This window comes from Chelonus insularis, unplaced genomic scaffold (assembly GCF_013357705.1).
Source record: "Chelonus insularis isolate UGA/USDA-ARS -01 unplaced genomic scaffold, ASM1335770v1 contig_376_pilon, whole genome shotgun sequence".
Taxonomy (NCBI): domain Eukaryota; kingdom Metazoa; phylum Arthropoda; class Insecta; order Hymenoptera; family Braconidae; genus Chelonus; species Chelonus insularis.
In genome coordinates, this window is record NW_023276534.1 from 1 (window position 1) to 14378 (window position 14378).

The window sequence follows — 14378 nt, forward strand, 5'->3', positions numbered from 1 at the left end:
CGGTTTCACCTCCATTTTCGGTTCGATGATCGTTGGAGTAAATGGTAATTCGAGGTCAAATTTCAAAGCACCGGAACGTTCAGAATAACTACCAATCATCAAAATCCGAGAATTTTGTTTCCTAACCTCAAAAAATGCAAAACATCGTAATTATGCTCGGATCATGGAATTGAGGATGTCATTGGGAAGACGGGGACGAGACAGTTTCCAAACACTGGCTGTCGATTATATTTGGATAGTAAAATCAGGAGATATTCCTGAAAAACTGCAAAACATAAAAATGTTCATAACTTCTATGCCAATAATGTTACGGAGCTGATCGAGGACTCATATGAAAGATCTGGACATGTTGAAAAAATCGGAAACCCCCTTAGTCTTTTTTTTTCCTGCAAATAACTGGTGGCAAGAGAAGTGATTATAGCTATTTTTAGACCCCGGGTTGGCGTGCTATCTTGCGGTCATTTTTATGAATGCTGGGTGCATTTCTCTGCTCCCACATGCACTGAACTTTTATACTAGTCTCTCTTCTCTGACAAGACTGAAGGTTAAGGATGAGAATACGCATGCGTACACAAGTTTCTGCTATTTTGACGTGCGCTTCAGCAGACTCGCCAGAAAGACAGGAGATGGCGTTGCTATGAAAAGCGGCGCTCAAGACAGTAATGTCGGGGAGGAATAGAACTTGTGGATTTGCAAAATCCTAAGGAATTCTACATTACCATGCATCGTGTACATCTATAGTTTGTGTATCAGTGTATAAGATCTGTGTCGATTTATTTATTTTTTTGCATTTTAAAATTGATTTAGTTTATTATTATTTTTTAAAAGTTGTTTTAATATCAGTATATCAAAAAAAATTAATCATGGATGAAGAAAGTAAGTCATTCTTTCTCTTAGTAAATCAATGAAGAGAAAATAAAATTTTCTTTTGTTACAGAATTAAAAAAACGAAAACAACGTGCTCAGAAAGATGGAAATTTTAAGCAACAAGCTAATATTGTTAAAGAACTTGGAGACATGTATTATCAAGCGGAACGTATGGAAGAGGCTCTTACAGAGTATACTGAACAATTAGAATTATGTGAAAAACTTGAAGATAAATTGAATATTGCTTTGGCACATAGAATGATAGGTGAAATTCATACATATTTTGGAAATTATGAAGAGGCTTTATCACATCAAACAATTTATTTAGAAAGTGCAAAAGAAATGGATAGTTTAGTTGAGCAACAAAGAGCGTATGCAACTTTAGGCAGAACGTATTTTTGTTTAGGTGAAGCAAGTGAAGAATCATCAAATAAACGAGACGAAGCTTTAAATGATGCAAAAAGAGCATACACCAAAAGCCTTAAACTTTGTGATAAACTTGAAAATACTAATATAAATCGAGTGGAAATTATGATGATGAGAGCTAGATTATTATTGAATTTAGGTTTGGTTTTAGAAGTTCAAAAAGAACCAAAGCGAGCAGTTGAATTGATTGAAGAAGCAACAGAGCTCTGTCAGAAACACAAATTAAATGATGATCTTTATCGAATTCATACGGCATTAGGAGCATTATATGAACGACAAGAAGATTTTGATAATGCTCTTAAATATTACAATTTATCTGGCCAAATAACAAATGATTCAATCAATTTTGCAACAGCACGAGTTAATGAAGCAGAACTGCTAACAAAATTAGGCCGATGGTCAGAGGCACGTAAAATTCTTGTTCCATTATATGTAAATCATAATGTTCCTTCTCTTCGTGAAAATATAACCAGGTTATTAAAAATTGTAGCTTCAATAGACAAATATGAACTTGAGTTATGCACTGAAAATGACAATAAGAAAATAATAATGTTGTATGAAAGTTTAGGTGATACAGCAGTTGCGGGTTTATGTTATGAAAAAGCAGTCGAATATTATAAAAAAATGTTAGATTATGCTGAGAAAGAACCATTGGTTTACCGAAAGAAAATTAGTGCTGCTCTTGTAAGTTTAGCTCAAACACTTATGGATGATAAATGTTTTGAAGAAGCATTAGTTTACGCTCGAAGAGAGCTTGAACTTAGCAGTAATGATGACCGTGAAAATTGTCGTTCTGCTTTGTTTCTTGCTAATCTTCTAACAAATATCAAAGAATCATCTGACGAAGAAATCCGCAATGTTTATCAACTAGCATTATCTAGTGCGTCAAACACTCAAGATATTTCATTACAAATAACTGTGCTGAAAGAAATGTATGAATATTTATGCGACATACACGATATGGATGAAGCAGAAGAAGTAAATAAAAAATTAACTGCTTTGAAAATGAAACGGATCGGTGATAGCGAGTCCTCGAACAATAGTGAAGCTGATGAGAGCATTGATACAATAGTGGATATTGATCTAGATCAATTGTCTGATGTAGAGTGTGAATTACAAAAGAAAGGAGAGAAATCTAAAAGTACACGCCGTCCGTTAAAACGTGGATATGTTATTAAGCGTAATGAAAAAGGTGAAACAAAACTACATGTTGCATCTATCAATAATAATATTGAAGAAGTCAAATCATTACTGGCTGCAGGACATCCAGTTGATGTAAGAGATTATTGTGGTTGGACTCCACTTCATGAGGCGTCCAATTACGGCTACGTTGAAATTACAGAATTATTAATAGAACATGGTGCTAATATCAATGATCCTGGAGGTTCTCAGTGTGGTAATATTACACCACTACATGATGCAGCATCATGTGGAAATTTCGCAATAATTAACTTATTAATTTCTCGTGGTGCTGATATAACGTTAAAAACTAAAGCAGGTGAAACAATTTTAGATTGTCTAGAAAAATGGAAATTACGACTTGAAGAAGATCGGAAGAAAAATCAAATTAAATGGACAGATGAAGATGAGAAAGAGTATAAATTAATTCGAGATAAGCTACGTCGCGTTTTACCCGCAAATTCAGATAAATTATTAGAGCCTATTGAACCATTAATTGATGAAGATATTTGTAGTCAAAAGATTGATAATAATTATGAAGAAAAATCTCCAGAGAGAATATCAGCAGGAGAGGATTATAAACGAACTATAGAAAGTCTAAAAAATCGAAGTTATTTAAATCCAATTGTAAATTCTTCTAAATTACAAAAAAATAATTCTAGTCACATTTCTAAAACTCCTCTAATTGATAGTGAACAACAATTAGTTGATGATTGGCTAGAAGATGATATATTTATGCCATCATCAACTACTACAACTGGTACTTTAAAAAGAACTCGTAGTGATGATAATGACACTCCGCTTCCTAAAAGAAAGTCATTTGGTTCTTCAACTGTTTCAACTTTTAGCGATAAAAAATATTTTAGAAAGCATCATAGTGATGACAGTAAATCATTAAATAATAAATCGTCAAATCATAAATCATCAAGTACAAATCAAACAAAAAAATCTCTTGTAAGAAGAAAGAAACAAAAATCATTGTTCACAGCAGGATTTATAAAAACTCCATCGACTAAACCATCAAACACACCGGAACCATTACCCATAACTATAAATTCAGTTGAAAATGACTTTACTACAAGATCTCGTATTAACACGGATTCAATACATTTTCGAGTTATTATTGATGATCTAACAATGAATATAAAGATAAAAAATTCGGATGAACATGATTATTTATTTAAATGTTTAACATATGAAAGTAATAAACAATTTCATCAAAATACTGGTTGCACTGCAAAAATGATTTTTTTTACCGCTGACGGTGAAGAATTACAGGCAGACAATTTATTAAACTTAGTATTTACCAGTCAAGGAAGTGTGATACAACTTCATGGACAACTTATCGATCTAGTTATTCCAAAAATAACTGAACGATATAAAACCATTTGCACATTCTTAAATGTTGGTAAGTACTCTGAATTTTCAAACTAAATAAAATTATTTGTATAATAAATCATTATGTTATATTTTTAACTATTTCAGATATTGATAATGATGATAGTAAACAACTGAAACCATTCAGAGTTTGTGAAAATTCCGAAGTTCTTCGACTTAGAGATGAGAATGAAAATATAAATGCGACAGCTTTGTTTAAATCTTTAAAGTATGAAAAAAATCTAAAAGTTCTTGATTTATCATCATATTGTCTTTATAATACTGGTGAATTTCTTAATAGTACATTATTTCATTTATCTCAACTAGAAGAATTACATTTATCAGGATGTGACATTGATAGTAAATGCATATCAAAAATAGAAAAATTACCTCCGTTGCTCAGAATATTAGATTTAAGCTATAATCCAATTGGATTTAAAAATGAATCTAAACTTAACGAGTTGCTAACTAATCTTCGGTTTTTACAAATTTTAAATTTACGAAGTTGTCAATTAAAAAAATTACCATTTCATGCAAAAACCATTAGTTCTAATCTCATTAATCTAGATATATCATGGAATGTGATGAATGACACTGACATAGATGTTCTATTACAACGACAACTAATAACTTTAAATTTATCGCAAACTCATTCAAGATTATTATTCACTAATGACATAAGACTTATAGCATTAGAGACTTTGGAAACCCTCGACTTAGGGGGATGCAACATCAATGATTCAGATGTTTCATATTTACTAGATAAATGTAAGAATTTGTCTAAATTAATATTAAATAATAATCCGGAAATATCACATTCGTCTTTAGAAAATTTATTAGAGTATAAACCAACATTATCTCTAATAGATATAACGGGATGTAAAAAAATTTATGAGGAACCGAGATTTGATTTAAGTATTGATAATCCATCGATATGTACAATGATGGCATGTATAAGTTCAGAAGTAATTGAATGGTGGGAATTATTGTGGAGAGGGCACAGTAAGCAATATCGAATGCCATCCGATATCGTTGTATTTAAACCTTTTGTATAATAAAAAAAAATATTTATTTTTATACTAAATAGTTATTTTAAAAAAATTACAATAATTTAATTTACTCACATTTTAATGTAAATATGTATATCTTATTTCCTATTTTACAGTGTAATTTTGATACTCGAATATAATTCTTTTCTAAATCTTGACTAAGAATTTCATTTAAATCATCATTCAATGATGCTATGTAAGGTTGTAATTCATTCTGTTTATCACCAAGCACCCATAAGAAACTAATATGATACGAAGCATCCTTAAAATGAAATAGAATATTGTCGATGTTTTATAAATAAGAAACTTAAAAAAAAAACAAGGAAGATGGTTTATTCAATACTTACTTCATAGAATGAAGAAAGTTGGTATTCTGCTAATAATTTATTCAACAACTTCATCAAGCTGGTGAAACTTGGGTCCAAACATTGACATTCAATACCCATGAAAGTTCTAGTTCGTTCCTCGTTACAGTATAATTTAACATTTATCATTTCAATTATAAAAGGATTTGTTGCTTGACATATTTTCTTCATACTGTCCACAAAAGATTCAATCCAGTGAAATTTGAAAATTAAAGTACGTGTTAGACTTATATGACTATTTTCAATAATCAATTTACCGTCAACTGGAAGCTTTTCCTGTACTGATTTCATCCATTTGAGTAATAATTCATCAGGTTCATCTAATATATTAGAATAAAATATTTTTAATTAAATTATAGACAAAAAAAAAATACTTGATAATCATAGACGTTTATACGCTAAAAAGAAGTATTGCTTACACTCAATATAAACAAGTGTCGCCCAATTACCACGCTCATGTTTGAAAGATCGTATTCTTCCATCGTGTTTTTGTTGTTCTGTCTCTTCATCATTATCATTTGTGATATCTAATGGTGATGTATTAGAATTGGTGTTATTTTTTACTGTCCACAATGTGAAATTATCCGGAAGAGGAAGCAATTGTTTACTATTTACAAAAAGAATGCGTAATTTAGACAAAAATTCTAAATATAACCTCTAATGTTACTCCAAAAAAAGAATGTGTTTTTTTTTAAAGATTATATCGTACAAACCTGTTAGATGGTGGAATATTAGTGATAATTGAATCTGTTTGTAGTTCTTTTTCATCATGATCTTCATCTGATTCAGAAGATGAATAATTCTGAATTAATTTGAATCCGGCCATTCTTTGGACATGCATCAACAGTTTAAAAGGTTATGAACTGATTCTAAGCGATTGTTTAAATGACTACATTGGAAAATAAATACATCATATTACAATGTTGAGAAATGGTGGAAGTTACGATATTTTAAAACGTTTTCGAAGATTATTCGACAATATTTCTTTTAATCGTAGATTATTTATAATTATTATACTAATCGGTGGATTCCTTTTATACTTTGGTTCAAGTTTAGCTCAGTGGTTTTTTTTTAATAATCGAACATTACCAAAAGGTATTAATGCATATAAAATATTAATTTATATCATAATAAATAATAATTTGATAATTTAATTATTTTTTCTTTATACAGCTTACGAAGACAATTGTATCGAAGAGAGATTAGCTAGCTCTTATTTGGATGCTGATGTTTATGATGCAGCAATTATTGAACATAATATTCATAATGATGAATCATTAACATCAACAGAACATAATAACCTATTGCCTTATATTGGCAATGGGGTTTTTGGAGTTCAAGTTCTTCCATCTAATGGTCGTTTATATATAAAAGAAGGGAAAACGCTGTCGCTGTATACACAATGGGATCCGTTAATTACTGTGATACCTGATAACAGTGTTCAACGTCAGTTTTCTGTTATACAATTTACACAAGGAATTGTTAATGAGTATCAGTGTATTAGGGATGGTTATTACGTTGAACACAAGTATTATGCGCATCAAATTTTAAATGGAATATTTATTCAAGAAATAAGTATTTCTAATCCAACTTCATTACCACAAAAAGTTGCATTAAAATTAGCTGAAAATTCGCAATGGACTGAAAATGAATCTATAAAGTACGAAGTCATAATCATTTTAAATAATAAGTCATTAATTTTTTTAATAAGTTATTTATTTATTCATTTATTATATATTTCAGCATTCAAGTAGATGGAAATAATTATAAGTACATTGTTACATCTTCGTTTGTACCTTTATCGAATTCAGACGAAAAAGTTGCAATAACAATCATTTATACTACTCCACCGAAATCTCTAACAATTAAACCAAAAAGTACGATAAAATTAGAATATTTAACAAGTATATACTACAGTAATAAACTGCAGAATTTGGCACAGTATGATGTTGAACGTAAAAATACAGAAAAAAAAGCTCTAAAAGTATGTCTAAAATCATATATAAATATATACCCTTATAAATTTCTATAAAAATTATAAATAATATATTATCACTAAAGTACTTATTTATTTCTAGGCTTTAAAAGATGCCCTAAATATACAGCAGCAACGTGGCCTGCTAAATCAACATACAAGTATTTGGCAAAGCTATTGGAATACTGGTTTTAGCATTAGCAAATCGAAAGCTAAAGGATCTTTAAATGGAGATAAAATAAACTCAACTATATATTATGTACTATCTCAAATATCCAAAAGCATCCCTAACGTTGAAAAATCTATATCTAACAATGAAGGATGCTACCGGGGTCATCATACACTGTGAGCATATAAGATTTTTCATTTACATTTAAATATAAAACAAATAATTATAATAATTCTATTAATATTATTTTAATAACAGTAATGCACCAAGACTGTGGAAGGATATATCTACGATAGATGATGTTAATGCTATTGTTAAAGCTTGGATAATAACACTTGAAAACCAAGGTTGTCATCATTTGATGACAGGAGGACCTTCAGCTGTTCAACAAGCTATTATTTTAAGTCTTGGTGGATTAAGATTCAGTAATCAACATTTGGAATTCAATATTGATCCGCAATATCTACATCGGAATTATCTATTTAGGTAAGCACTTGATTAACTAATTTATTCATTGTTTTTTTTATTATCATTGTTACATAATTATAATATTAATTAAAATTTAAACTTGATAATTTTTTTTTCTGTTTAGACGGATAAATTATGGAAATATCACACACGTTAATATTTCTGTGACTGTTGGCAACGATAATCGTGCAATATTGAGCGTTGCTTTAGATCGAAGCGATAGTGATTATTACGCATGTGATGCTGGTTGTTTAGATTCACCAGTTCTTCTTAGTCAGTCTTATACAAATTTTCCAGTAAAATTAACAAAACCCCCAACTTCTATATTGTATATTACGTCCGATTATCAACACATGCAAAATCTTCGTAATGCGTTGCATGTACATGCAGTAGAAGAAGGTAAATATATAAATTATATTTGATATAATATATAGAATTGTTAATAATAAATATTTCAACTTTAAAATTCCTTTCAGCTCCTGCACATGATCATCATGTAATGGCTTTGCACAAACATGGCCATCAACTTGGTGGTTTACCAACTTTCTTTTGGGTCAGTATTTGTTTTTTAATTGTCGTTTTCCACATGTTTTTGTGCAAACTCATTTTTACTGAATATTATGGCCGTCACGATCGTCAACAAAGACGATATAATAAGCCATAAGTTAATTTAACTATATTATTATTGTATAATTAAAAATACATGTGTTAATGTATATTTTCTTATTAAACATTAAAAAAAAACGAATTAAAATTATTTATCAATAACAAAGAATTTCAACTCGCTCATTCTTTTCACCGATATTTGAACTCAATATCATTTTTCTCTATTATTACAAATCGATATAAAAGACGGTGTTTACCAAACGTATTTTCGTTTACGACTATTATTATTTATATTGTAGTTTACAATAATAATAAAAGAATCGATAAATAATGTAATAAACGAAAAGTTATTAGACTATTGTATAAATATTCAATATAATTTAATTTAATTCAATCTAATTGAATTTCAAAGTTACGCATCATGGAAGACAATTTAATACTTTTAATGAAACAACAAAAGATTAATTTTGATTATGATTGAGTTGCTTTTTCCAGAAATTACGCGATATAGCATTTTGAAGAAATAACGACTGGACGGATATACTTTGAATAATTTCAAAAGTCATGTACCGAATGTTAAAATCATGAAAAGTATTGATATTCATTTTAATAATTATAATATATTAATTTTTTTTTTTGCTAATTTATCTTGTTATGAAGGCTAAGTTCCTAATACGTCCATCGCTTTATGACTAAATATTATAGTTGACATAGATATACAGTATCAACTTAACTGAAAAACGTCTCCTCACAGAATGGGCTAATTTGAGTATCCCCGCCATTCGCTGCTTTATTACTACTTGATTCTTCAGCACCTTGACTAGCTTGATTCACTGGGCTACTTCGTGAACATGAAGTAACACTCTGCATTGTTTGACTTCTTGTTGCAACAAATCTCATACTGTATGTTGACCGAATACCAGACTGAGTTGTCGCAACATTTTGAGCAATTCCAGTAGGATGACCACCTGTGACAGTATTGGAGTGACCAGGTCGTACATTTTTTTTTGGTTGAAAAAGTACCAAATATACTTTTGGTATGAATAGACAGCTGAGTGCAACTGTCGCCGATATATTTATACACATACACATACTGGCTATTTGAATCTGCAACATAAATAAATAAATTATTCAAACTAAACCATACACGTTCTAGTTACGGATATGAATATGTTGTGTTTTATTAATTCAATGTTCAATTAAACATGCACAACAGTTTTGTCAAAAAACAAAAAAAAACTTACAAAAAAATAATAACAACATTCACTATATCTACTTTCTGGATTTTAACGACACACGTGCGACGATTTCACGTTTAATAAGTACCGTGTAATCGTTATAAGTGCTAAAGTATATGGGGACAAAGGCGAGCCAAACGATGCACGTTGAGTACATGGTAAATCCTATGTATTTGGCTTCATTAAAGTTGGCTGGTATTTTACGTGTCTTGAAAGCATATAGTGTGCAAAGGAGAATGAGCAACATGTTGTATACAAGAGACATCATAAGAGAAAACGTTGAAACTCGGCAAGTGAGAACAGCAGAAAGTGGATGAGGATAAATTTCTTTAATATCAGGTGGTTCTATTATCAGCCAAACTATTGTACCAATCAGTTGAATTGCAGTTATACCTGTTAAATAATAATTTTCATTACATTAGTGTCAACAATTTAACTAATTACAAATATTCTTACCTAAAGCAATAGCTATTTGACTTTTAGGTGATGTGTATGACGGCCGTTTCAGGCATTTTTTTCCTTGAGTAAAAATTCGTGATATACGATTTGTTTTTGTTAAGATTGCACTATAACATATACTCAGACAAAGTCCTAAACCAATACGAAGATATGTACAATTAAGGCGAGTTGGTTCACTCAAGATAATGAAACTCATGCCGTAACATGAGAGAATTCCAATAAGTAGAACGTAACATAACTCACGGCCGGAAGCCATTATAACTGGAGTTCGGTTGTATCTACAGTGAGATAAAAAGTTTAGTTTATTATGTAACTTTAAAAAATAGAGATATTTTTGTAATAATACTCACCGTACAAAAATAACGATGGTAAAAAGTGTAATTAATATACCAATGCTCGCAAAACTCAGTGGTACTATTGCCCAAGGACTCATCCATGTAATGATCTCAGCTGAGAGCTTAATACATCGGGATTTGGATTTATTATCTGGAGCCCAGCCGGGCTCGCAGCTTCGGCAAGAGTCATTAAAAACATAAGCGTTTTCAGGACATTGCATACAACTCCAGCAACATGCATCCTGTAATATTTATTTTTCGGGTCACGTTTTTAATTAGTTTAACGTAAAAATCAATGGAATACTAATCATTTATTTACCTGAAAATTACGAACATGACCCTTTGGACAATCCTCACTACATGTACTCCGGGGTATATGAGCCTCACCGGAACCACCAGACCATCGGGTAATATTTATGTCCAGATTTAACCTGTTAATTTTATACTTATCCATCACTTCTGCCCGATCACGACCAAGTCTAAAGGAGGGTAATGGGTTTTATAGATTCATAAATACAAACAAAATAAGTTACCCAAATGAAAAGAATTTAATATTTTTATAGTCTGAACTATTTAAACATTTTAAACTATTAATTTTGATTAAACTGGAGTAATACAACACAAAATAAAATAGTTAACTTGAATTTATTTGTTAAATAAATAATTGATGAATATGAATGTAAGTTTACTCACACTTCTTTCCAATAACCAATTGGCACATAATCGAATCGATTTTCATCAGTACGTTGATACTGATAGATATTATAAAATCCAAAAGCATCTCCATCACTATTAAACCTTATTTCTGTACCTTGACGACCAATAAAACTAACATTACGGATATATTGAAGCAAACTTTGCCCAGGTATTCCCGGAGCCAAGCTATCACAGAGATAATGAACTGTTTCACGATTTTCAACACATTCATCATTTATAATATTGTGTACTGCATGCGCCATTGCATAAACTGCATCAACTATACAAGAATAAATGAGCGGTTTTATAAATAATAGCATCACAAATCATACTGTAAATTAAAATTAGAAACTTACCAACGAAGGGAACTAAACCTTCCTGATCATAATCAATCAATTTTTCATCACCAGTACAACGTTTTATAGCTGATGAGCTATTTGATGTTGAAAAACTGCATTTGTGATGTTGAGACCAAAATTCACGAAACCATACATTTCGACAATTTACTATTTTTCCTGGTTTATTTGGGTGTGGTATATTTTTCTCACTTTGTCCATTGCATTCATTACCAACTCTAGGTCGTAAATTCGTATAATACTCATCGAAATCTATAAAAATAAAAGTTCTTATTTTGATGTATGATGTAATTTGATTAAAAATAGTTAATAGATGCATGAAAAAACTGTAAAACCTTTTAACGAATTGCCATACGGCAAAATAGTTATGGCACCCTCTGCAGCAAATTCTTGATCTCGAACTGGGTGAACTTTTGCACCCCAAGAATCGCTACCCACCCACATGAAATGACCCGTACGATTGGCACGAATAGTAGCTTGCAAGAGTTTTCTAGGAAACAAATATATATATAGTTGAATTAACTTTATTGCTTTATTTATTAAATTTATAGAATATTTATAGATAAAAAATAATAACACTACCGGACATTGTCTTCATCAACAAACAGAATGACTCCTCTTGCATTATGTTTTGAAACAAGTCGTTCAACGATACGATCAAAGTCTTCCGACTTGGAATTTCTTAATATTTTTTCACTAATAGCTATACATATATCATACTCAGATGCTAGACCAATGAAGCGAGCAATTCCCTGAAAAAGTACTCTTTACTTTTTGATCTACACTTTAATATCTTCACTGTTATTTTTATTACTTTTTCACCGTAATCCCCTTCAACGGCAACTGTCGAAACGTATTTCCAACCAAGTTGATGAATCACTTCGACCATAGCTTGAGCTTGAAAATTATCCGGCGGTACGACTCGGCTAAAATATTCAAAACGACTTTTATCTGAAAGCTCTGTACTTGTTGAAGCATAACTTAATTGTGGAATCTGAGAAAAAAGCAAATACTTTTTAATATATATATTCTATCAATTTAAATAGAAGATAGAATAAGTTCAAGCATAAAAATAAGTCAATCTGTAATACCTTAAAAAGTCTCAAAATATTTGCAACCATTATAGAAACAACACTGAAGGATGCTCCGATAACACCTGTCACAGATTTATGTGGTACATAAAGTGGTGCTTTTCCATCTTCGCATCGATACTCTGACATATCCTAAAAAATTGTTCAATATTTCTGCATTTATATTTCTATACCTTTTGTCAAGATTTAATAAAAATATTAAATATTTACAAATATGGTAATTTTAATTCACCTGATTCATATAAGAACGGACAAATTCCATACTTTGATCTAAGGCATAAGTATCGCTGCTACATGAATCAAGAATGAGTGCTCCAAGAGTTGTGTTTGGTAACAATTTTTCATCTTTGTTGATTTCATCGATCGCAAAAAGCATTGCCTCCAAACGTTGGACTCCTTTTTCTTCTTTGACTGCTCCACAAGGTAATTCACCTCTCAATCCAACAATCTGTATTCATAGAGAAAAATTTTTTTCTAAATATAACTATCCAATTATTTACATACAAATATCAATGTGGAGTAATCTGTAGTATACAAATGATCATTACCTGCTCATGCATAGGAAAAATCCCGCCAAAAATAATGTCTCCATCAATTCGGATTAGTTTGGAGCTATTTACGCCATTGTAATCGTCTCGAAATTTTTCACCAAATACAATAAATAACGGCATCCATAATAATACTGAGTATGTTGTTATTACAACCATTGATGTTCGATGACTTTGATATATCATTGTTAAAATACTTGTTTTTATTTATTTATTTTTGTTTTATTTTAATTTTAATAAAACGTAAAATTTTAAGAAAAATATCAATTTGAAAGACGTTAAAAAAGAAAAGTTGTTGAGCATTTGTTTAAAATTTACACATAATGAGCAAAATTTATCAGTAAAAATTACAATATTATCACACTTTTTATTTCAAAAAATTCAATATATTATTAGTTTTTGTTTTTTAGAATTCCTATATAATGATAAATAATTTTTATTTTGGCAAAATTTTGCCTTATCCATTTTTTTAACTAATATATTTAATAGATTAAAACGAATTAATTACTTCAATCCAACAACCGGTAATAATTTTATATCGTCTTGATTCCATTAATCATAGAATTCCATCAATTTAATCCATCATCCAATTGAGTTTTTTCATGATCGTTATTACTAATAAAAATTTTATTCACTTATCCACGTATGTGAGATTTACTTAATCACATATATGGCATACATTATGGTAAAAAAGAAAAAAAGGGATGAAGGTTACGGAAGATATTCAATAAACACTAAAGTATGTGCTCAAATACAGACTTCGTGAAGCAAACTGATGCTGCGCTTGGTATATTCGTTTTGTTATATCAAAATCAACGAGTTTGCGCAAATGCAATCCTGATTTTGCTTCGTTTCAGGTAGCCAGAGGCTATTATTTTATTCATTGTAGCATGAACCTCTCCGAATTCATATTACCTTATATATACGTGTATATAATCAACCTGTAAAGTAACACATTGACGTATTGTCAATATGTACATTTCGAATATTTTCAATAACCTGACGTCTTTGGTGTGATATTCATAAAATACATATCTCTGGAAATATTTTAATCACATATTAAAATTTATTGAATAATTTAATCCTATTCAATTAGCACTCACCTACTTTTTCTGAAAGTTAGATAATTGAATGTCCAGGAATTTTAAAAAAGTATTTAACTTTTTAGCTTTTT

The 14378-nt window shown here is 30.1% G+C and overlaps 4 protein-coding genes across 4 annotated transcripts; 2 read left to right on the plus strand and 2 right to left on the minus strand.

Annotated features, from left to right (window-relative positions):
* Positions 1-822: 822 nt before the first annotated feature.
* Positions 823-4933, plus strand: LOC118067259 (tonsoku-like protein). Its single transcript, XM_035083907.1, has 3 exons — positions 823-876; positions 938-3880; positions 3958-4933. Exons 1-3 carry the CDS (start codon positions 864-866, stop codon positions 4902-4904), a joined length of 3903 nt encoding a protein of 1300 aa, XP_034939798.1. The 5' UTR covers positions 823-863; the 3' UTR covers positions 4905-4933.
* A 41-nt stretch (positions 4934-4974) lies between these two features.
* On the minus strand, positions 4975-6133 carry LOC118067261 (U6 snRNA phosphodiesterase; the record flags this gene model as incomplete). Its single annotated transcript, XM_035083909.1, has 4 exons — positions 5977-6133; positions 5683-5870; positions 5246-5583; positions 4975-5160 (listed from the first exon to the last, which is right to left on the minus strand). Coding segments are annotated over exons 1-4 (840 nt in total), but the record flags the coding sequence as incomplete, so codon positions are not given.
* A 25-nt stretch (positions 6134-6158) lies between these two features.
* On the plus strand, positions 6159-8636 carry LOC118067260 (uncharacterized protein KIAA2013 homolog). Its single transcript, XM_035083908.1, has 7 exons — positions 6159-6358; positions 6437-6923; positions 7007-7247; positions 7342-7583; positions 7666-7893; positions 8000-8274; positions 8352-8636. Exons 1-7 carry the CDS (start codon positions 6184-6186, stop codon positions 8537-8539), a joined length of 1836 nt encoding a protein of 611 aa, XP_034939799.1. The 5' UTR covers positions 6159-6183; the 3' UTR covers positions 8540-8636.
* Positions 8637-8903: 267 nt separating this feature from the next.
* Positions 8904-13403, minus strand: LOC118067263 (metabotropic glutamate receptor 8-like). The gene is made up of 13 exons (XM_035083911.1): positions 13205-13403; positions 12889-13104; positions 12657-12788; positions 12380-12559; positions 12148-12317; positions 11901-12055; positions 11566-11817; positions 11207-11489; positions 10833-10992; positions 10529-10755; positions 10176-10456; positions 9808-10112; positions 8904-9588 (listed from the first exon to the last, which is right to left on the minus strand). Exons 1-13 carry the CDS (start codon positions 13388-13390, stop codon positions 9211-9213), a joined length of 2925 nt encoding a protein of 974 aa, XP_034939802.1. The 5' UTR covers positions 13391-13403; the 3' UTR covers positions 8904-9210.
* Positions 13404-14378: the final 975 nt, after the last annotated feature.

Bases quoted from the DNA above. Each gene is read 5' to 3' on its own strand.
- LOC118067263 (XM_035083911.1), bottom strand. From the start codon at position 13,390: ATGATATATCAAAGTCATCGAACATCAATGGTTGTAATAACAACATAC. The intron at 10,756-10,832 runs GTAAATAAATGA...TAAATATTACAG, and splicing joins GTCATGTTCGTAATTTTCAG to GATGCATGTTGCTGGAGTTG. The intron at 10,457-10,528 runs GTGAGTATTATT...ATCTCACTGTAG, and splicing joins ACCATCGTTATTTTTGTACG to ATACAACCGAACTCCAGTTA.
- LOC118067259 (XM_035083907.1), top strand. The intron at 3,881-3,957 runs GTAAGTACTCTG...TAACTATTTCAG, and splicing joins TTGCACATTCTTAAATGTTG to ATATTGATAATGATGATAGT.
- LOC118067260 (XM_035083908.1), top strand. From the start codon at position 6,184: ATGTTGAGAAATGGTGGAAGTTACGATATTTTAAAACGTTTTCGAAGA. The intron at 6,359-6,436 runs GTATTAATGCAT...TTCTTTATACAG, and splicing joins TAATCGAACATTACCAAAAG to CTTACGAAGACAATTGTATC. The intron at 6,924-7,006 runs GTACGAAGTCAT...TATATATTTCAG, and splicing joins ACTGAAAATGAATCTATAAA to CATTCAAGTAGATGGAAATA.